The sequence below is a fragment of the Chaetomium fimeti genome, assembly GCF_033439085.1.
Source record: "Chaetomium fimeti strain CBS 168.71 chromosome Unknown B0H64scaffold_1, whole genome shotgun sequence".
Classification (NCBI taxonomy): domain Eukaryota; kingdom Fungi; phylum Ascomycota; class Sordariomycetes; order Sordariales; family Chaetomiaceae; genus Chaetomium; species Chaetomium fimeti.
Genome location: NW_026944329.1, coordinates 5,383,690 through 5,406,002, shown reverse-complemented (window position 1 = coordinate 5,406,002; position 22,313 = coordinate 5,383,690). Strand labels below are relative to the sequence as shown.

General features: G+C 56.7%; 6 protein-coding genes and 1 non-coding gene across 7 annotated transcripts; 4 read left to right on the top strand and 3 right to left on the bottom strand.

Annotated features, from left to right (window-relative positions):
* Positions 1-1,350: 1,350 nt before the first annotated feature.
* Positions 1,351-4,473, top strand: B0H64DRAFT_316057 (PAS domain-containing protein; the record flags this gene model as incomplete). The annotated part of the gene is made up of 2 exons (XM_062800272.1): positions 1,351-4,050; positions 4,207-4,473. 2 exons carry the CDS (start codon positions 1,351-1,353, stop codon positions 4,471-4,473), a joined length of 2,967 nt encoding a protein of 988 aa, XP_062665049.1.
* A 485-nt stretch (positions 4,474-4,958) lies between these two features.
* Positions 4,959-6,090, top strand: B0H64DRAFT_383896 (uncharacterized protein). Its single transcript, XM_062802982.1, has one exon. The coding sequence runs from the start codon at positions 5,011-5,013 to the stop codon at positions 5,668-5,670; it is 660 nt and encodes a 219-aa protein (XP_062665048.1). The 5' UTR covers positions 4,959-5,010; the 3' UTR covers positions 5,671-6,090.
* A 3,576-nt stretch (positions 6,091-9,666) lies between these two features.
* B0H64DRAFT_315698 (uncharacterized protein) lies at positions 9,667-10,917 on the bottom strand (the record flags this gene model as incomplete). The annotated part of the gene is made up of 1 exon (XM_062800252.1): positions 9,667-10,917. One exon carries the CDS (start codon positions 10,915-10,917, stop codon positions 9,667-9,669), a length of 1,251 nt encoding a protein of 416 aa, XP_062665047.1.
* A 2,794-nt stretch (positions 10,918-13,711) lies between these two features.
* On the bottom strand, positions 13,712-15,392 carry B0H64DRAFT_41227 (uncharacterized protein). Its single transcript, XM_062804914.1, has 4 exons — positions 15,113-15,392; positions 14,960-15,059; positions 14,758-14,904; positions 13,712-14,688 (listed from the first exon to the last, which is right to left on the bottom strand). Exons 1-4 carry the CDS (start codon positions 15,129-15,131, stop codon positions 13,935-13,937), a joined length of 1,020 nt encoding a protein of 339 aa, XP_062665046.1. The 5' UTR covers positions 15,132-15,392; the 3' UTR covers positions 13,712-13,934.
* A 555-nt stretch (positions 15,393-15,947) lies between these two features.
* Positions 15,948-16,669, top strand: B0H64DRAFT_383885 (ribosome-assembly protein 3-domain-containing protein). The gene has a single exon (XM_062802981.1). The coding sequence runs from the start codon at positions 16,059-16,061 to the stop codon at positions 16,293-16,295; it is 237 nt and encodes a 78-aa protein (XP_062665045.1). The 5' UTR covers positions 15,948-16,058; the 3' UTR covers positions 16,296-16,669.
* A 179-nt stretch (positions 16,670-16,848) lies between these two features.
* B0H64DRAFT_t9 lies at positions 16,849-16,945 on the top strand. Its single transcript has one exon. It is a non-coding gene; the product is annotated as a tRNA-Ser (tRNA).
* Positions 16,946-18,155: 1,210 nt separating this feature from the next.
* Positions 18,156-20,456, bottom strand: B0H64DRAFT_414958 (nucleotide-diphospho-sugar transferase; the record flags this gene model as incomplete). The annotated part of the gene is made up of 2 exons (XM_062805067.1): positions 18,156-20,231; positions 20,298-20,456. 2 exons carry the CDS (start codon positions 20,454-20,456, stop codon positions 18,156-18,158), a joined length of 2,235 nt encoding a protein of 744 aa, XP_062665044.1.
* Positions 20,457-22,313: the final 1,857 nt, after the last annotated feature.

Below are 22,313 nucleotides of genomic sequence, written 5' to 3'. Positions count from 1 at the left end.
CGGTCAAGGACAAAACTCGTGGCCGTGCTCAATTCGATGGAAGCCTTCCAGGTTGTTCTCATCATAGCTACCTACCTACCAAGAGAAAGCAAAGCCAGAGTCCGTACCTTGCTCCGTACTCATCCGCCGAAAACGAGGGCAGGGAAGGGCAGGGCATCATCCCCACAGGTTGCCAACCATTCTTCGTTCGATTGGTTCAATAATGGAAATTTGTTTTTACATGTCCACCACATACGAAGGACCGTGTGTGTTGTGTTAGTGAGTGTAGGTAGGCATCATGCACGTAGGTAAGGCATGTAGATATTTTCGTCGTGTTTGACCCTACCTACCTAGGTGTCTGTCTCGCAGACCTCCTCTCAGCACACAGTGTCGCTCTGGTACCCTCACGGCCTGACAGCAGGGTCTAACGGGGTCTAGACCACGCCGAGCGACCGTTGCCCCGCTCGAGGTCGGGAGGAGGTGGAGAGGTTTATGTCGATCCTGCCATATCTTTTCTTCCATCGTCACCTCGGTTGGCGATCTTCTCGCATACCGTTGTATACATATGTAGGTATGCACGCATGGCGTTTCCATGGCGTTTCTAAAATACGTGCGTTCGTGTCCACGGCCCGGCATCTCGGATCAGAAACGCGGTGATTTTCGAATAATTGGGTCGGTCCGTTTGTGTGATGTGATGCCAGGTGGTGGCCAGCCACTCAAGCCACGACGATCTTGTGCATCCCGCTCTGATGACCGGGAAGATATTGGAAGGGTGCCCCGCTAAATCTCAGCGCCCAGGCCCATTGCTGGATGGGAAAAAAAGTAAAACTCGGTGAGGTTTCGTCACAATCCCATGCCGCTCTCCCACCTTCTTCCCCGCCGTTATCGCAGTTCGCCATAATTACCTAAGTCCCCCCCCGCCCATCCCGATAATTCATGTGCATGTGGTGCAACCCCAGCTTGAAGCCGCCCTTTTGCGAATGCCCCGTTTCTTTCTCTCGTGGCAATTGCTCCGGCTCCAATCGGGGAAGAACTACTGACGAATTGGGGTGCCAGAGACCCGCACACACAGCCAAAGAACCCGTTTTGCTCAGGCAAATGCAATTCAGGTTCTCCAGGTCTCGATCGCCCCGATCCATCGAATAGCTGGCACAAAGCCGTGCCCCGGCAGTTTTGCGCCGGCTGTTCTCGCCATTTCCCCATGAGCTACTGTTACTGATGCGAGTCATTCCACCACAAACATCACAAAACAACGAGACAACGAGCCAACTTGTCCTCGTTCCCAACGATGGTGACCTAAGTCCTCCTTGCTAAACGACACAACTAGCAGCTGTCTCGATCGCTCCTCGGACGAAAACGGATGACGACGGGATGAATGATAGCTTTTATATCCCCCCACTGTCGCCGGAAGAAGCTCAGCGGCAGCTGGCGATGCAACAGAATGGACCACAACGAAGTCGAGATCATGGCCAGAGTGTGATGGCCGTCAATACGGGGAATTTCGGAGGTATGGGCCCAACGAGCCCTCTGTCGACGACCATGGAAGGCTTGCCCATGTCGGCAGGCGAGTCGCTGGACGACATTGTCAGTCAGAATAATCGGGAGTTTCAGCGGAGGCGGAGCATGCCCCATCCATTCCCGAGCCAGCTATCGCCGCACGAGGTCGACCGCCGCCTATCGATGATGGATTTCAGCAACCCCGGCGATAGTATCCCGGAGTTCTCATTCGCCTATCCCAACAGCGCGACCCTACCGAATAGCTCTGGGCAATTCCCGCAGCCGGGGCTCATGGGGATGTCTAGCCAGACAGGATTTGGCACCCTCTCCCCGAACTCGATCTCCATGGACACCTTCTCCAATATGGATATGGGATCAATGGGCGCGAACCAAAATACCCTGAACATGTTCGACCCGTCTGATCTAAGCCCTCAGTACCCGCCTGGCACTCTCGGCGCTATCAATCCGGACTTTGCCATGGACATGGGCATTGAGAATACCGCTATCAGCGCGCCCAGCGTCAACCCGATGACCGGGTTCTCTCTGGGGGGAAACGGCTCCATGATGCATGACGCCGGTGAGACGTTCGACACCACGTCCGTCCCTCAGGAAACCTCCAACCTCCTCACGGCTCCGCAAATGGGCCAGCTCCAGCCCAACCCGCCATGTCCCAAACCGCGCGAAGCATCAGTCCCCTCAACATTCCACTCGCCAGCATCAGGCACGTCTCGGGCCATGTCCCACTCCAGTGCCGCCCAGCCGAGCATTCCCCTCACACCAGCTTCGACCGTGCGAACCAACTCCGGTCCGGTCCGCCCCGCGGGCGTCGGATCACGCGATCCTAAAAAGGACGTCTACTCGAAAAGTGGGTTCGACATGATGCGAGCCCTGTTCTACGTCGCGAAGAGGAAAAACCCCACGATTGAGATCGGCGCCGTCGACTTGTCGTGCGCCTTTGTCGTCACGGACGTGACGCTCAACGACTGCCCCATCATCTACGTGTCGGACAATTTCCAGAACCTCACCGGGTACAACAGGCACGAGATCGTCGGCAAGAACTGCCGGTTTCTGCAGAGCCCGGACGGTATTGTCGAGGCGGGGTCAAAACGTGAGTTCGTGGCGAACGATGCCGTCTTGAAGCTCAAGAATGCCGTCGCGGAAGGGAAGGAGATACAGCAGAGCTTGATCAATTACCGCAAAGGCGGCAGGCCGTTCCTGAATTTGCTGACCATGATCCCTATTCCGTGGGATACCGAGGAGATCAAGTACTACATCGGCTTTCAGATCGACCTGGTCGAGTGTCCCCAGGCCATCTCCGGGGACCCCGACTGCATGCAAGTCAACTACCAACACAGCGACATCGGCCAATACTGTTGGGCGCCTCCGAGCACATCCCAATGGGAGGCGGAAAGCGGCCAGACCCTCGGCGTTGACGACGTCTCTTCCCTTATCCAACAATACAAGCCCAAGGCCATTGCCTCGGAATGGCACAAGCAGTCCTGGGACAAGATGCTGCTGGAAAACACCGACGACGTGATTCACGTGCTCTCCCTCAAGGGCCTTTTCCTCTACCTCTCGCCGGCCTGCAAGAAGACGCTCGAGTACGACCCCTCCGACCTGGTCGGCACCTCCCTCTCCTCCATCTGCCACCCGTCCGACATCGTGCCCGTCATGCGCGAACTCAAAGACGCCCAACCGAACACGTCGGTCAACATCGCCTTCCGCATCCGCCGCAAACACTCGGGCTACACCTGGTTCGAGAGCCACGGCACGCTCTTCTGCGAGCCGCAGGCCAAGGCGCGAAAATACCTTATCCTCGCGGGCCGCAAGCGGCCCGTCTTCTCGCTTCGCCGGCGCGACGTCGCCCTCCACTCGCCCATCGGCACGGGCGGCGACAGCGAGATCTGGTCCAAGATCTCCACCTCGGGCATGTTCCTGTACGTCTCGTCCAGCGCCAAGTCACTGCTCGACCTCCTGCCGCGCGACCTCGAGGGCACCAGCATGCAGGAGCTCATTCGCAAGGAGTGCCGCGCCGAGTTTGGAAGGGCCATCGAAAAAGCTAGGAAGGGCGCCATCACCAGCCTTAGGCATGAAGTGCTCCATAAGAGGGGCCAGCTTGTCACTGCCCAAACCGTCTTCTACCCCGGGGGCGGTGGAGTGGGCGTGCCCACGGAAGGCGGGCCGAGCTTTTTGATCGCGCAGACGAGGCTCTTGAAGGGGGCCGGGAGGGTTATTGCCGCGGGGAAGGGCGGTAGCAGTGGTATTCTAACGTTGGGTGGTGCTGGTAGTGGTGGCGAGGATGCGATGACGGGTGTGACGATGGGCAACCTGCCGGCGCCGGTACCGACGGGGGCGTATCCGGACTCGTCGACGGACGAGGACGATGACGAGGGCGACATCTTTGCCGAGCTCAAGACCACGCGGTGCACGTCCTGGCAGTACGAGCTCAGGCAGATGGAGAAGGTCAATCGGCTGCTGGCGGAGGAGCTCACGCAGCTGATGGCCAACAAGAAGAAGCGGAAGCGGAGAAAGGGCGGCGGCACCGGGTACGGCACGGGAGGGAACGGGACGAATGTCGTGAGGGACTGCGCGAACTGTCACAAGCGCGATACGCCCGAGTGGAGGAGGGGGCCGAGCGGGAATAGGGACCTGTGCAATTCCTGTGGGCTGCGGTGGGCGAAACAGGTATTTATTTATTACCCCCCCCTTGCTTCAACTCTTCCTCTGCAGGTCATGGTTACTAACGAAAACAAGACGGGCAAGGTCTCGCCGAGAAATGCCTCCCGCGGCAGTAGCGATGCCGGCGCTAGCAACAAGCGAGCGAGCACCAGCACGGCAAGCACAGCCTCTCCCGCCGGAGCATCACCTTTGCGAAGAGAGGTGTCAGCCGATGACGGGAGCGTTGTCAGTTTCGGCGATGGAAGCGGCAGTGGCAGTAGTGGCAGCAGCGGCAGCGGCGGTAACGGTATGGGGATGGTGTCTATTAAAGAGGAGTAACGGCGCAGGATCACTTCTTTATCTTGGGTTATCGGGTGCGGATGTTCCTTTCTGCCAGCAACATTCGCTCACTGGCTGCCACCGGGCTGGCTATTTTCTTCTTTTCCCTTTCTTGCGGACCGTTGGCTGGCCGGCTGTCGTGCCCCGGGAGCCATGGCATCTCCCTTCCAGTGTACCACTTTATTTCCTCTCTTCAAACAAGGTCCGCATACCGTTCTGTACGATGGGATGATTCGGTTGTTCGGCGCAGGACATCTATCGGGACGTTTATCAGGACACATCATATCGGGTCATCTATTGGGTCATCTATCGGGATATCTAGATTGGCGCGCGGGCAACTGGACGGCTGGACCTTGGGGCGGGACACATCAAGGGCCGAGCTCTCACACTCGGGGAAAACATCAATCAGTCGGGCCAGGATTGGGATGGGAAAGTGTGTCACTGTGCGTTGGTTATACCCATCATGATGATGAAATACGAAAAAGCAGAGGAGTGAAGGATTGTCAGCGGCGAGCTGCGATCCTTTTTTTTGCAAACATGACTGTTTCCCAGTGCGTTTCTCATCTTTGGCTTCCTCGTACTTCGTGCATACATACGAACAGTGTGCCCCGCGGCTTGATAAGCGTATCTCCGATCCTCGCCGGGCGTGTTTTCTCTTTTTGCGCTGACATCATCCATGCATTGCGTCCGGGGAAGTCACGGCTGCTGCCTCCCCAAGGGGTGTTGTTGGGTGTTGGCCCCCAACTCCCTGTAACTATTCGTACCCCTGTGGTTCATCTCCGGAGAAAGGAAGACTTACAAGTAAAGAGGGGGCAGCGGAAACACCCCAGACACCTTTACCTGACTTACCCTTACCCCATTGGGACAACCGCGAGGCGACGCGAAGAAAACGCGGTGTTCCGTGTTCGTCGTTTTGAACAAGGGAGGGATTGTGTTTTGTCAAGCAGTTGTCACTTGTGTCGTCGAGACCCGCCGGTTCGGGAAGACAGGGGGCAGCATGAAACACGCACAGACCGGGGGCGGAGATGTTGCCGCGGGAAGGACGGACGGACATTGCAGATTGCCGCGGGGGAGTTGGCTAAGCCTCGATGGGATTCGGACTTCGAGATGGGAACTTTGCGATCAACCAACGGGGGGTGGGGACGGCGTTGGTCCCGGTGCCGGCTACGGGCTTGGGAGTTGGGAGTTGAGAGATGAGACCGGCGGCCGGGGATGGGCTGATGGATGGATGAGTGAGTTGCCTGCATGTGTCAACATGGTAATTCGTTATGTATCTTTGTTGTCTGAGCATATGTTTCCTTTTGTGGAAAGACTGGCTTCCTTCAGCGGCTTGAGAGGTGATCCATCCATCGTGATATGTCAGTTGCTCCTTGTGCCCTTCCTCTATCACAAGCTTCCTTCTGCTGACGAACCTCAAAGTCAAGACGAGACTACTCTGTCTTTCCCATTGGATAGTTACCAGTGATCGAATCCATCAATCGCATCTTGGGGTGTATTGGCATTGGCAAAATCCAGAATCCTACCAAGTACGCCAGTGATGATTGGGTGTCTAGCAGGGGTGCTTGCAGCCAGGCAGCAGAATTCTTTCTGAGCTTAAATCCTACCTCATCTTCCAACGCCCAAAGGGGGTGTGGACATGCAGCATGCACGCCTGTGACGTGATCAGAATGAGACGGGCGAGCGAGGCTATGTCAGGAGGCCATGCTCCCTGCCGGCAGAGGGTTCGTGATGGTCTGTGATGGGGCTGGGTGGTGTCCAGCGGCTCGTGAAGCACCCCTCGTGGTCGACACGCCGACGGCCTGCTACGGGATGGGACGGCCTACACTCCCACTAACCACAATCTCGTTCTGGACCGGCTCGCCACGCGCCTGGGAGATCAAGGCTGGGCTTTGTCTCCAAGCGAGGCTATCCCCAAGACCCGAGGCGGCTCGCTTGCCTCCCCCCTTAAACAGACCAGGGGGGAGGGCCCAGCCGGCAGGCTCCGTCTCCCAATCCCCAAGGCCCGTAAGTTGTTGCCTGGTCTTGGGGGGTCCATCCATTGCCATCCAACACACAGTGACAACACAACATGGAATGGACCCCCAGATCTGGCGGGGAACGGGCCCGGTCCCGTCTGTTGACCCTTCTGTCAAACCCGAGCTACCCCTTTCCGGCCCGTCTTCGAGAACTGAGCCTCGATGCGCTGAAACCTCTGGCAGCTTGAGGCACTGCGCGTGATACTACATCGGCTCAGGAAGGAGTCCCGTCCTGCAGGTACACGGGGGAGGAGGCTGAATGATGGTTTCCCTGGTTCTCTGGTTTCCATATCTCGAAACATCACTTACTGAGTGCCTTGCCTCGCCATTGGACATGGCCGAGCTGACAGCAAAACCCCGTTTCGAAACATGTCCAGCAGCAAACAACGTTACGCTTCTGTCATGATCTGCGGAAACATCCACAATCTCCCACTCTCCGGCCCGATCACGATCACTTACAAGCCACGCCGCTGTAACGCCAACTGGCCTGCGCCCACATGCCGAAGTTGGTTAATACTACACAGTACCGCCGAGAGGTGGGACAGAGCCAGCAAAGCAAGCAAGAAGCTTCCAGCAAAATGAGAAGGATCCAGGATGACCACCGGGCTCGACCATTCTGTCGACCGACGGCCCCCCGTCGCCTAGCAAGTGCCCCATTAGCTTCCGAGAGACGAGGTGATCTGTAAGGCATCAACCAACCATCGCCGCCGTCCGTCCGATGCCATCCACATCTTGATTCCGATCTGGATTGCCAACTCCGGAGACAGGACGAGTGCGGAGTCTCGGCTTTGAGCGCCGTGGGGACCCGGGCCTGGCCCATCAGATGCCTGCTGCTTGGCGATGGAAGGACTGCGGGTTTGGCCGGCAGAGATCTGAACAGCATCCAGTTTGGGACAACTGGCGATACACGAACCCCTGATCCAGCCTGTGAGCTTCTCCGGATGTCATCCCCCCCCATTCAACTCACTGTGTTGTGGAGGAAACTACACCGTATCGTAACCTCTGGTGTTAGGCAGCGGGATTCGAGTACGAGCGGTCAGTGGATGATGATCCGCGAGCAGCCGGCGGTGTGAGGAAGGTGTTAGTTAGTCCTTGCCATCACTAATCCACCAACTCGCCGCCGCCCGACATGACGGTTAAGTGATCAACAGCCAACTGAACAACAGTCCAACGGCTCCCCCACTTTCTCCCACATCGTAAGTAACATAGAACGGATGCCCTAACCATAAACCACCCATCTCCACCGGGCCTGACCACCCCTCGTTACTCTGTCCTACACATCCAACCAAGGCACGGCTTCTCGCTGCCTGGCCTCAGGCGCAAATCTGCCACAATACCACTCACATACTTGAGTAAGCGGCCACGGCAGAGCCAGCCACGCCTGTGTTGGAACACACGGAACCGGTGAACGTCTCGCCCAAACAAAGTAGTGTATGTAGTGCTGCCATGAAACACAACCCAAGCCTCCAAGAGGTGTGATGGGCCCCGGAAAGTCAGCCCCCACCCGGAAGCTGGTCCCGTCTACTGTTCTCCGCTCCAGATAGCTCGACTACTGTCTCGAATATGGAAGCCTACGACGCGGAGATTGAGCCGGTTGGCCCCGTTTCGTCGTCGACTTCTCAGCCCCGCGGAAGCGCCTTGGGACTTGTGATGTTCGTGCATGGCCGGAGATTAATGGCGGCGTCGTCTTTGGCTTCATCCCGTTCTTGGAAGGATACACACATACTCGGTAGACGTTGTTTGCGGCCGCTAAACAGCGCCCCGCGATAGTAGCAGAGGCGGTTCTCCAAGGGCACGGCTCAAAGCGGCGGGGGATATCGCCCAGTCACTCCAGTGCCCTCTTGTTAACGAACTACCCGCTGGCACTGGCGCATCCCCACTCGGAGGAGACCGCCTTTAACCACTCCCCGTAGCCGCCGGGAGGGGCACATCACCCACGGGCATCAACTGTAGTTCTGGCGGTTGTTATGGGGACCCATAAGCCCGACAGGACGAAAGCAGCGGCGGCTACCGACTGACTCGAACAGCCGTAGCGCCCCGATCCCCACACGACGAGGGAGGGGGTAAGCCTCCAAGTGGCCCAGCCCGTGTGCGCCACTTCAGGAGCACGAAACCGGACTTACCACGCGCGCGCAGCATCAAGTATGTAATGAGTGCCTGCCGAGGATGAATGAGCCCCTCTCCAGCTTCCGGCTTCCGGCACCCCGACACTGACCTGAGCCGAGATGTCCGCCACACGGTGCTGTGTATGTGGCACGAATACGCCCTCCCCGGCGTTGCAGCGTATATTTTCTTGCGCCTGCCATCAGCATCAGCATCATCAACCATCCATCATCAGTCATCAGCCATCAGCCTGACCCACGCCGAAGCCGGGCCGAGTACCACTCCCCACACCGAACCGGCACCTCAAACTAGCCAGGGGGCGGGGGGCGCTTTCTGAAGAGCCTTTCAGCTTTCAGGGGGTGCTTCTAGTGCCGGCAGTCTCGGGAGGGTATCTCCCAACCTTATTGTAAATATTCCGAATTGGATTTGCTGGCAGGGCATGGAGCTCGGGGGCTATCATCGATCGAGTGATGTCCATCCCAAGCCGAGTGGCCGCATCGTAGGTCTGGTCAGGGGGGGGTTGCTTGATTCTCGCTGCCTGATTTTCTGGATCCGGTTTAGGAAAACAGTTCGTAAATGATGGGTAACCATCGCCGGAATGAGATGGAGTAGAGTAACCAGATCCCAGCACACTGAAACATATTTTCACGTTCAGATGCAGAGATGATGATGTTGAACATGTAACCATAGCAGCAGAAGTTGCTATCATTCATTAGGTAGTAGATTAGGCGCTGGCAAGAGACGCCTTCCACGCGTCCTGAAACCAGGGCGCGGAAATACGAGAAAAGACAATAAAAAAAAACATGGTAAGCTTTTTTGGGAATATCCTCCGCGCTGGAACATGCCCGACCGATATCCAACTCCGAAAAAAGCGCTCAAAAATACCAAACCAAAACCCCGCTGAGATGCCTTTGGAACCGCGATATTCGTACAACCGCCATGGCCGGCACCAAGCCCAGCCATCGCTTCTCTCGTAAACGTCGTAGATTTAAAGAACCCCAGGCCATTTTCCACCCAACGCCACCCATAGGTAATAACCGTAAAAAAAGACAAGCAGACAACCAACCCCCACCAACTAATGATTCCCCTCACGAAACCACAGCTCCTCGGACCGCGTCGACAGCGTGCGCTGCAGCAGCGACGCCGGCACCTGCGCGGGGCTGAAGGCCGCATCGGTCAGGGGCGAGACGACGCCCGCGGGGAGGCGGGCCTCGACGGGGCTGGCGGTGGACGACATGGACATGGGCCCCGTGGACCAGCGGTGGATGGGGCTCTCGTCCGGGGTGGTGGGGTCGTCGGTGGTGCCGCTGAAGACGGTGTCGCGCTGGCCCTGGTTCCACCACTGGGTCTCGAAGCCGTTGTCGACCGTCATCATGGCCGCCGACAGGGCGCCGAGCTCCTTGGCCCGGCCCGTCTCCACGTCGCGGGCCCGCACGGGCGCCGCCGCCGCCGCCGCGCGGGGTTCTGGTTCCTGCGAGACGGTGATGGTGGGCTCGGTCATGAAGGTGGTGGGCTCGGGCGAGAAGGTGGAGACCATGGTGGGATTCGTGGCGTATGTCGTCGAGTTTCGGTCGCCCGGCTCCGAGATGACCGGGATGTCCTCGTAGGTGTCGTAGTCTCCGTAGTCCTCCTCGTCCTTCGGGTGGGTGTCTGGGTCGTAGCCGTCTGGTAGGGACCATGTCGACCATGGTTGTCCTCCATCGCCGAGGCGGAACTGTGATGGAGGGGCCGGCAGTGGTTTCCGCCTGATTTCCGTCGGGCGGTCCGAAGGGGTCATCTCCGAATTCCTTGCCTGGAGGTGGGGGATGTTCACATCCCATGGGTTCTCACCGATGGGAGGCGGGGCCGAGCGGCCTCGCTCGTGTGATGATGAGCGGGTGTCGGCCCTTGTTGGCCGTTCTGGTTCCCGGATGATGGGTACTTGAAGATGCGTGGGTGGTTGCTGTCGTGGTGGCTGCCGTGATTGTTGTCGTTGTTGTTGCCGTTGCTGTTCCCGTAGTTGCTCTCCCTGGTAATACTCCTGCATCTGGTGATGCCTGTGTGGGTTGTTCTGGCGGGTTTCGCGAACTCTGGCTTGCCTCTGGTCGAAGTTGTGGATGGCGGCGAGGTAATTGGTGTTGGGTGCGGGGACTTGACGCGGGAATGCCGGTGACCTTTCGCGTGGGCCGCGGGATCTGAAGGTGATCTGGTGGTTCTTGGAGGGCTGTTGCTGTTGTTTCTTGCCGCCCCATGAGACCCTGAACTCCAAGTGGACGTAGATTTCGGGAGCCCATCGCTCGCTCTTTGGTTGGGGTTGAGTCTGTGCTCGGATCGGGTGGTGGTCCATGGTGGGCGCCGTCATCTTGTTGGAGGCGCCAATGCCGGGGAATGAGTATGTGTGTGCTGGGTGCTGGGTGTGCTGTTTGTGGTGGGTGAAGTTCTCAAAGCCCTCAGACGCTTAGAGCTAAATGGGCGAGTGGCAAGAAACTAATCCGGATTCCTGTTACTGATTGATGCCGAACTGATGGCGGGGACCGATGAAGTGATGATGAGCTGAGCTGAGCAGAGCCGCTCTCTCTCGAATCAAATTGTCGGCAATTCAGCCCATGCCCGCTCTTAGGAGAGGCGAACCTTTGAGGGGGGCCAATCTGATGTTTAAGGTCCCGGTTCGAACGCGGGTGGTCAGGGGTGCGGAGGGGGTGGGGTGAGTGACAAGAAAAGGAACGGACCAGGGTGTGTTGCTTGTGATGCTGCGGTGGGTGCACTGCCGCCGGGCGGGGATTATTTTGGTTTGGTGGAAAAGCGGCAGCCTGGCGATGTCGGTCCCCTGTGCAATTAGCTAATCTCCCGCCGGTCCGTCAAGTTGGGGCGCCTCGGCGCCCGTAAGCCAAATGCAGAAGGGGGCAAAAGTCCCTGCGCGACAGCACTGCAGGGGTGCGGGGATCGGCCGCATTCCGCTCTGTGGCTCTCCCGGCCATGTTTCTGCGAGAGCATGATGCAACAACATGCAACCAACAGCTTAGGTAGTGTGGAGTTTGACAGCCAGCCTATGACGCTGCTCATTCCAAGCTTCTCAAACACACTAGTTTTCTGGTTTTTACGGCTTCGAAGGCCTCACAGCTTCGGCTTTCCCGGTGAAGACGAGGTCCTCGGCGACGGTAAGCTCGGCTTTTCGGGGCCGCCTGGGTTCGGCGGGCCTGGAGGAAGCTAATCCTCGAGGCAGTGCTGGCACCCAACAATGAACGCCTGACTGTCCCAACTGACCGCTCCCAACACCTCAAGTTCAGCCGACAAAGAAAAAGCGATAAAACGGATCCATGCAATGCGAGCTGTGGAGTAGAACCGTTAGGCTCCAGATGAGAGAGTCTCTCGATAGACAAATTCGGAACCGAAACGAGAGGGAAAAAACAGATGAATTCGCAACTTTCTTTTTGCATGCCGAAACTCGCATACTTCCCTTGGATCTTGGCGCCACGATTCATTTCCGGAGCCTATTCTTGGTGTCGAGCTGTGGGGAGGAACGCGCGAAGGAGCGACGCGCACCGCGTCGTCACCTCCATACGGGCAAGAGTCGTTGCGGGAGGAGTGGGACAAGCACCGAAGTTGGGACCGGACAAGTGGGCACCAGACGGGTGAACGGACAGCAATTCAGCGCGAGCGCAAGAGTTTGGTCTCTTTGTGCGGTTGGCTGAGACGGGATGTTCTTGGTTCGAAGAGCGGGGTTCGCACGTGGTTGATTACTTTGTTTGCCGTGCCACTTCTGGCCCTTGTCAACCCTATGAAAAGCTTCAGGCTCGAAGGGAAGTTGAGACAGACAAAGGATCTGCGATTTTGTGCGGATAGGCAATTGTCGTGAATTGTTCTTGTCCAGCCCTTCAAGCTCCATACCGCCATCACACTCACTACTGGGTCGTTCGGAATGCAGTCCAACCGACGTTCATGCACCTCTTGGCCTACACATGGAGATACCTCAGGTAGGTATGCATCTACCAAGTAATGACCGCTTCTACCCAGAGCAGAATCGACCTTTTCAAACGAAAAGTTGAGATGATACTCAACCAGACACTTCGGACACCCGGGCCGTGGTGATGGAGCCGCAGCTGCCACGGAGCCACGCCGGCCGGGCCTGTCCGCCACTTAGACAGCTTTGCCGGACCTATGCGTTTCCCAAAGAGGTAAAAAGGGCACAGACGGGCATCGCTGCGTTGAAAACCGTCGCCTCGTCCTTCCAGGCAGGGCTGATGTTTACCTGCCACATCAATATTGACACGGCTGCCGTACTAGGGTCTTTCTTGCTGTAGCCTCCCTCTATGCCATCTTCGGTGCCTCGGTTTCAAGTTTGCTTTGAATTAGCTGACTTCCTATCGCCTCGCAGGCACTCAATGAATACCTATGTTTATGTTTTCGACACTTCGTGCCATGAGCGGTCAACGGCTCTCCCGAACCTGGGGGTTGCTCGAAAACGCGGACTGAGATCCACCACCATCGCGACCTCGACGCGCATCAGGAGCAGCAAGCGAAATCAAACAGGCAGAAGGAATGACCTTGCATTCAAAGGCAACGACATTAACACGATGCCGATTGACACGAACCCCAACTACCGAGAGTTTGGCTCACCGCTCCTGTCATTTTAAACCTTCTCGTGAAGCCGGTATCCAGTCCGCGATCCTACTGAATCCTCAAGGTGGGGGCCCAAGAAAAAAAGAAGGGAGGAAGAACCCACAAGAAGCTCGCGAAGAAGTGACAACGCACAAGACCCTCGCATTCCTCCTCTTCGGATCTCCCCGAAGGATGCGAACGAGATCGGCGGATGCGGGACCCGGCCACCCCAAGCCCCCAGCTAGGCAGGGGATTGGGCATCAGCCACCATTGCGGGTTCTCTGCCAAACCTTAAACATTTTAGCTTCGAAGCCTTCCATTCCTTCCATGGACGCTTCCATGGCCCACGCGCGTCAGGCACCCGGGTTTCAAAACAAAGAATCGCGAAGACGGCTGCGTCTGTCGGCTGATCCGCCGGAGGGAGAGATGCTTTTGGCTTCCCGTTAGGAAGAACCGTGCAGACAAACACGAGATCTTGTGCCCCAAAAATAACCAGCAGCAGATCATCCAGCAGATCATCAGGCAGATCGTCAGGCATGTTGTCTTCTCCTGGGTTCTCGAAGCAACGAAGATGCATACTTCCCCAACTTCAAGAAGGTATTGATTAAACCCCAACTCTACCACGTATGTATCCGGGGGTATCCCGCAAAAAGCCCTACCCCAAACTCCCAAGATTGAATCCAGCCACACAAAACAAAACAAAACAAAACAAACAGAGAACCACCTCCCCTTCCTCTCCCCCATCCCATCCAAACAAACCCAACCTCACGCCTGCGCCTGCGCCTCAACATCCCTCGTCGCGGGCGGCTTCCCCTCCCCCGCCTCCCAAAACCGCGTCTCCTTATCCTTCCCCTTCACCAACCCCCACAGATTAAACGGATCAATGATAGTAACCAAAAACGACCGCCCATCCTTATACCCCGGCCCCGTCACCTCCGTCACCCCGTCCAGCGCCAGGTACGTCTTCGTACTCTGCGGCAGATACTTACGCGGGTGGCGCACATTCATGAGCACATGGTTCAGCAGCATGAGCGTGGCCTCAAAGACCCAGAAGAACCACTCGTAGCGGATCGCCGGGCTGAGCGTGCTGGGGTCGATGTCGTCGCGCCAGAAGTCGTGCTCCGAGATGGTCCAGTACTCGGCCACGCGGAAGATGGTGCGGACTAGCAGGAGCGCCGTGGAGGCGTAGAGCGTGTACAGCGCGTTGAGCAGGTTGGGGTTGCGCAGCCCCGCACGGATGCATCGGTAGTGGAAGGTGCCCGCGAGCAGGAGGAAGAGGGCCAGCACGCCGAGCTGCATCGCCAGGGCGGCTTTGAGGAGCGAGCGGCCCATGTCTTGCTGGGAGGGGGTGAGGGACTGGTTGACGCTGTAGGCCACGCCGTTGCCGTTGAGGATCTCGATCACGATGGAGACGAAGGCGAAGGTCGAGATGACCCGCCCCGGGTGGATGGGCGAGTGGTAGGGGGCGTAGTAGAGGATCCGGCCGAGCACGTTGTAGTTGGCTAGCTCGAGGAGGGGGCTGGAAGGGAATGGGTGGGTTAGCGTGGTGTTGAGGGAGGGTTATGGCAGGGAAGGGGGGGATACGTACGGTGCTGCGTAGATCAGACAGGTGCTGGCGATGAACTTGATCAAGTCATCGTAGTCGAAGGCGCCTATCTCGCGGATGACGAAGCCAACGGTGAAAAGCAGGGCGCAAAAGACATAGAGGCCGGTCAGACGCCAGCTCTTGTATTGTCTGGCTTGTGTCAGTTACGTGTGCTGTGTATCGTAGACGGATCGATGGCACTTACATGCACTTCCAAGTGTGTAAGGCCCCGGAGGCCGCAAAGGCGACGGCGAAGAACACCGGGGCGCCTTTGTTAGGGGCGTAGAAGTATACGCTACCCTCGACTGCGTCCTGTCAGTTGACTATCCAAGTCAAAGACCAACAAGATGTTCATTACCATATTCTCCCGTCTCCATCTTGGAAGTTGTTGAGTGGACCAAGTCCTTGGATAACTATGGGTTCTTGTCTCGTGGTAGTGGTTGTGGCGTGTCAGTCGGGCAACCTAGAGTTTGCGATATTGTTGAGTACACCGGAACAGAGGCGCGAGTCTACCATCTCTCTCGAGAACTCCATCTTCGAGCACACGTCCATGACTTATAACCAGTCTCCCCGAGCCTCGAGTCCAGCCGTATTTCGCGATCAATACATGTGGGTCGATCAACCAGCCGCGCCGCAGCCGCAGGGCTGCCCAATCGCATTCCGCTATTCGATACGATGCAACGGTCAAACCGCGGTGGGGATGATGGCGCATCCAATGAACTGGCGGTTGCTGGAACGAAAGGGGACCTGTCGATGTGACTTGACGGCAAGGCGCAATCAAAAAGCACAGACACATGATTTCTGTATCGTACTGCTCGGGTTGGATGCTGCCAAGCTTCGGTTCGGGACGGACATGACATGTTCAACTTGTCTGTGGCTTGACCCGTCATGGCGTGCGCATGTACGGAATACGAATGAATATTGCCCGACCCTCGAAGACCGCATCGGCTGGGGTATCAACGGCCCGGTTGACCACTGCCAATTTTAAACATTTGAAATATGTGTTTGTGAGCCCAGTTCGGTCCCAGTTCCAGAAGGTTTGGGCAAACATGCCAGTGTCTGTTAAGTTCGTGTATTCGTACAGATTGTTGTTGAACATCAGATGCCAGAAGGAGCCACGTGGGACCCCAACCCTGAGGTGGGCGCAGGTGCCAAGGCCTGGACATGTTTCTCACTCGCCCATTTCCATCTCAAACTCAAATTAAAACTTCTTGAGCTCCCAACTCGCACGGGACGACACTAGTTAAACAATTGCCGGCACGTCTTCTTTTCGCCAAAATACACAAGCCCCGAAGTCCCATAAAATGGCGCCTCCGCAAAAGCCCGACCAAGAAATCGCATCCGAGTTCACGTCGTACTACCTTCAGCGCGCTACGAAAGAGTTCGCCGAGGACCTCGACAAGGTGCGCGCCGCCGACGACTTCAAGAACGATGCCCTTCCAATTCTCGTGAGCGCGTTGCAGCAGGGGACAGCTCTGTTCTCCCCTGAAGAGCAGAAGAGGATCATCACTGCCACGACCCGCCCAGGAAGCAAGCCCTGAGGCGCGGGTTGGGGTGGCTCGTCAGTTTCCGGATCCTAGAGACCCGGTAACCTGGGAATCTCGAGCTCCATCGCATGTCATGCCCGTAAAGCTGGGACCCCTCGCGAACTTGTCGCCCCGAAAATAACCCGCACCCTAGGGCAAAAGAAGGGCAGATGATGGTACGCCTACCCTCCGACGCCAGAGACGAAGGCAAGGTCACAAGCAACACTGTGCACAGCACGACATCAGCGCGGCAAGGATAAGCCCAATTCCGGTTTGCAAGGCTGAGCCCGTTTTATCAGTCCTTCAAAACAAACGAGCAAGCAAACTAGCAGGGCGCTGGGACTCAAAAAATGCAAACCCGGCGTAAGCAGGGTCAAAATATCAAAACGTTCCCAAGCCCCAAACATGCCTGTTGGAACCTTCCTGTCAAGCCACGGCGTTGCACCGCCACACAGCCGCCTCGCCACCCCCTCGCTGCATGATCCTCTGACAGATTCTTCGAGACGGCAACCAACAACGAACCTCTCATGAGTCACGATTCCCGATGCCCTCCGCAATCACGTAATCAGACAACTTGGCCGAGTGGTTAAGGCGACAGACTTGAATTTCCTCGTTCACGGTATCTGTTGGGTTCGCCCTCACAAGTTCGAATCTTGTAGTTGTCGATTCTCTTTTGCCCCCTTCTACCCCTTTTTACACCCAACAATGCATTCGGATTTTCCATTTAAGCTCCCAGTCACATCGAGACACCACTTTAAGTCCCGTTACTACCTACCTAGGTAGCTCAATAAAGTCATCAACTCTTATCATCGTGTGACTGCAAGTATTGTTTCTGTCGCTGCCTTGTATTTCGACTGATATAAACAACTACCATGCATGTACTTGCCAGGGGCTCCTCACCATGAACCAAACTTCGAAGGGCATACGTAAACAAGGTGTTAGGAAGTATGTAATATCAGCAACAGATGTCGGCCCACTGGCGTTTACAGGTTTCCTAGCTGATCCCTAATGCACTGGATTCCAAGTATGCGGAGAAGACGGAATTAATCCTTAGATTCTAGAAACATGCACTTACCCGAATCCCCTTAAACTTCCGCCTCTGGCTCCCATTGCACTAGAAACACTCTTACTTGTCGTGCTGCAAGAGTATTAACGCAATACCTTATATTGCAAAGCCCAACCAACCCACTTAAACACTGTAAGCCCCTGAGGTAAATACAAGGAGCGTCCGCACGTAAAATACTATTTCCTGTCTCCCTCCTCCTGCATCCCTCCTGGTGGTCTTTCGGACTTGACTAGTTTACGAGACAACTCCGATTATTTATCTATTCCCCCCGGCCGACTAGTCAGTGATACGTAGGTGGGTAGCTGTGCATTACGTCCAAATGCTTAGCATGCCGTCGGGGGGGAAACAGTCAACGAGTCCTGCTTGAAGGATCTGATGGAAAACGAACCGAATACATCTAGGTTTGATGAGGAACCAACGGAGGGACAAGCGACGCAACTCACGACCACACTTAGACCATCATCCATGGATAGATAGCACGAGCAGGATAGCTCTTTCTTTTCTTCCCCACCTTTCAGTCCCCAGTGCTCACACGGCCTACTCCCCTCTCAGTATCACACTCAAGCGGACCGGTCTTGGTGTTGAGCTCTCGAGTGCGAATAGATAAGATACGATATGAGTTCAACAACAGTTGCTTTTCCTTTTCCGTCCCCTCTACCAGCTAGCAAGCATACAGTGAGGCTCGAAAGCACCCCAAAACCGTCTTTATAGAACCACATGGCATGACCCCATTCAGCAAACCAGAGCTACCACAACCACAACATAGTTGACTACCTAAACCCCCCCACCACACACACAGATCAATCACTCTAATCCTCATCATCATCATCCTCCTCCTCACTACTCTCCTCCTCATCCGCATTCTCCAACCACTCCACCAACACACGACACTTCTCCCTCAGAGCATCCATGTCCTCATTCTCCGCGGCCCGCTTATCCGCCCACCACGCCAGAATGCCTTCCTCCTCGAGCACATCCAGACTGTACAGCTGCTGCAGCAGCGCGGCGAGCAGGGCGCCAGCCCTAGCGGGCTCCAGGCCCTTGACGGCGCCGAGGGCCCTCTGCAGGGCGAGGGCGAACTCGGCCTGCTGGGGGACGCCCTCCCCGCCGACGCCGACCTCCTTGACGAACTTGGCGGCGCCCTTCTTGGCGGTGAGGGCCTCGGCGGCGGCCTTGGTGGGCTCGAGGGCGCCGTGCTCCGGGGCGAGCAGCTCGGCGGCGCGGCGGACGAAGGCGACGGCGATGGCGCGGCGCATGGCGCCGTCCGAGGCGTTGTTGGCGAGCCGCAGGCCCATGAACTCGAGCTTGGCGCCGTCGAAGTCGTCGCTGTCGTCGGCGCGGAGGGCGTCGACCAGGCCGTGGACCGCGTCGTTGTGGAAGCCGTCCGGCTTGGCGGCGTCGTCCGAGGCGAACGACGAAAGCCGGTCGCGCGCATGCCCGAAGTCGCCTGCGTGTAGGGACCCGGCCAGCGAGATGTCGTCGTCCGAGTCGTACTCGTCATCCGAGGCGAGGGTGGAGATGGACGAGGTGGAGAGGTTGAGGCCTTCGAGGGAGTAAAGGAGGGAGCTTTGAAGGACTGCGGGGTCCCGGTCCGCACCATCCTCATCGTCCGAATCCTCATCGTCGGCGATGACTGTGTACGAGGCGCCCTTGCCGCCCTTGCCTACCAATGAGACATCGGTGTCGGCGAGCTGCTTGTTGTCTGATAGTACCGAAATGCGGGCCGGTGGTTTTGATGGTAGCTGGACACCGCTGGCAATGTGAGCGTGGTATGAGATGAGCGTCCCCTCCGGGATATGGCAGTCCGCTCCGATAACGACCGAGCCTCCTAATATCGAGTGGACCACGGAGGCGCCATCCTCTATCACGGCATCGTCCCAAATGTAACTGTTCTCGATCTTGACGTTTTTCCCAATTTTGCACCGCCTCCCGATAGTGCTCCCCCAAACGGTGCTTCCGGTTTTGATCGTTGTCCCCCGCCCAACTGCCGACTGCGTTACTTTAGTGCCCCTCTCTGCCACGACATGGTCCTCGACATAACTTCCGCCTTTTATTCTCCTGTAAGTTTGGCCATGGATGAGATTGCTGTCCGGCACGAACGGCAAGGTCCACCGCTCAAGGACATCCCGGCTGATACAATCGTACATTTGAAGGTTGGTCGCACGCGCCGCATATCCGTCATCTAGGACCTCAGCGTAGAGCATCTTTCCGTTAAGCTCCCAGTCCTTCAGCACGCCGTGAAGAAAGTTTTTCCTTGGTAGTTCGTAGTCGAAGCTCTCTGACCATAGCGCCAACACATCCGGGGTGCAGATATCGATACCACAGTCCACAAGATCGGTCCGGACCTCGAACTGGCCATGGGAGAACACAGCCGGGTCTAGGTTGAGGTAGCGCCCGCTCTGAAGCGGATGTGTCTCCTCGTACTGCAAGCACCGCCCCGTTGTCGGGTCAACGACGAATACAGGCGTGATCCCCCTCGCCTTTGCTGCCCGATGGGGTTGTTCCCCAACAGAGCGCAGTACCACCGTCATGCAGGCATCGCGGTTTGCTTCCCTCCTCGCGCGGTGCTTCGCTAGGGCGGCATCCAGCTGGATATTCGACACCACGTCGCCATGGACAAGAATGAAGTCGCCCCCGATTATGCTCCGCTTGTCCAAGTCACGTAGGAAGTCGCCGATGGAATTCGCATCCGAAACACGGATGAACTCGAGGGAGGAGAAGGGCGAGATAACGCTGCCGGGGTTCCATCGCGAAGACTCGTGGATATAGTTCTCGATATTTTCCGAATGGGTGCCGCAGTAAATAAAGACCTCTTGGACGCCGTTGGAGGCTAGGAACTCGAGGGTGTACTCGATCACCGGGACGTTTACCAGCGGCAGGAGGCACTAGGGTCCGTGGGTTAGCTCTGTTACAAAACGGAAAAGGAAAGCCTGAACGGGGTTAACCCATACCCTCGGAGTCTCCAATGTGAATGGCTTGAACCTGTCCTGGAACGAGTCGGCCAGAATGACCGCCTGGAGCACATCCTCCCTCTTCTCGTCGGTACCGGCCTTGGCGGGCTTCTTTGCCTTGCCCGCGGCAGCCCCGCCCTTGCCTCCTTGCTTGGACATTGGGTGCTCTGTTTGGGGTCTCGTTTGTTTGCTGAGAGCTTGTTTCGCAGTACAGAGTCGGGTACTATGCCTGGTGCCAATTACAGCTTTCTGAGTGCAAGGGTGCTATGAACAAACCCAAACGGCAGTCACGTATGAGTCAAAGGCCGGCCAATTCGAGTTCCAAAAGTTCAATGGTGGGGTGCGGGGTTGGTTTGTGGCTGCAAGGCTGAGAGACGAGGCGCAGAGCGGATTTCAGGCCAGGGTTAGGAGATTGACGACAGCCCCATTTCCAAGCCGCCGTTTGTTCGCGACCTGCAAGTTGCCTCGGGAACCTGCGGCTGATATTGATTGTCAAGAGACGTGTTTAAAATTAAAATGGTAAAGTGCAGCTTTGGTCCGACTTTTACGTTCTGTATTTTATCCACTCTTTTTTCTCTTCCTTTATGCTGTGACGACAACTCCTGTACGGAAGAGGACGGGATCTCTTAACAACATGTAGCGAGGTAGGTACCTCACTCGTCACTGAACTAGACAACCTATGTACAACTTCTGAGGAAGGTTTCAACCGTATCATCGCGATCTCGCATTAAGTATGAGATACTGCAAGGCCTCAAAAGCTTCTTTTTGGGATGCCATTGTTCCATCATCAAAGCGACTCAGTGCGACGACGAAAACCGGCCAAAGCGTCAGGCCCACGTACCCACAGGAACCCGGGGACGCTGCCAACGCAGTTGGAACCTGCCAATCAAGGTTTTAACGGGCATGCAGCCTGCCGTTCTGGACGAGCCGAAACCCAAGGTCCGAGATTGCGGCGCCCTGAAAGGCCGGCCCAGAACATTCCTCACATGAAAATCAACACACCACTTTTTTTGGCACCTTCCCAATGCGTCAATCTGAAGTCCAAAACTGGGGGGATGAGAATCAACACGCCAACTGCGACACAGCAGTTTCCTCTGGGTCGGATGACCTCATCGTCTAGATTTACCGTGCAGGAGACAGCAGAAGCGAAATGTTCACGTGGATGGACGAAATAACTACTCTGTAATTTGTAGTGATGGTTTTTTAAAAAAAGGGAATCTCAGCAACCCACATGGTTTGTTAGATCGTCCCTTGTCCTCGCAGCGGGCCCCCGGTTCCGCCCCGACTTTCCCGCCCTGAGACGGCGTTGAAGGTTGTCGCTCACTGTTTGACTCTTGCGCTGCTAGACAGCCAAAGACATGGGACTACAGACTTACCGCAGCAGAGCACGACGACAAGTGTCGCACCGTTTCACATGGACCTCATCCATCTCACTGTGATCCCTTCGACACAATCATGGACTCACTGTCTTGCAACCACTCGATTTCGAGAGCCCTTGTTGCTTGACTGCAACGGCGCGGCGGCCCAGCCCGGCCCAGCCCCAGCGCCGAGCGTCCAGAACGAGCCAGGCCCCATGGAAAATGGGAGAAACCTGCATGATTTCCGGCCGAGCTTACGTAGCGCTGTAGCACGGGGGCTCGAATTCCGTGCAGCACGTACGGATCTGGAGTTTTTGGCGTTTCGTAGCAGGCATCTCTGGAATATGACGGACAGGGACAGGGCTGATACAACGTGAGCTTGGGGGGGGGAAGGAAGAAGAAGAAGAAGAAGAAGAAGAAGAAGAGAAAGACCCCCTGTCTACCCACAGAAAGTTCTTGTCCCTTGATCAGCAAATACACCCATCGGCCATCTGCCCGAGTGACTGTCGCTTCCTCACGAGATCGCGAGACTAACGCAGCCACCGGCCGAACGAGCCAACGGCAGAGCAGAGACAAGACGGCTGACGAGGGCGAGCCGGCGAGGAAACGCCCGCTGCCCACCGAGCCAACTACAGATCTGTACACACGGCGCTAGGTA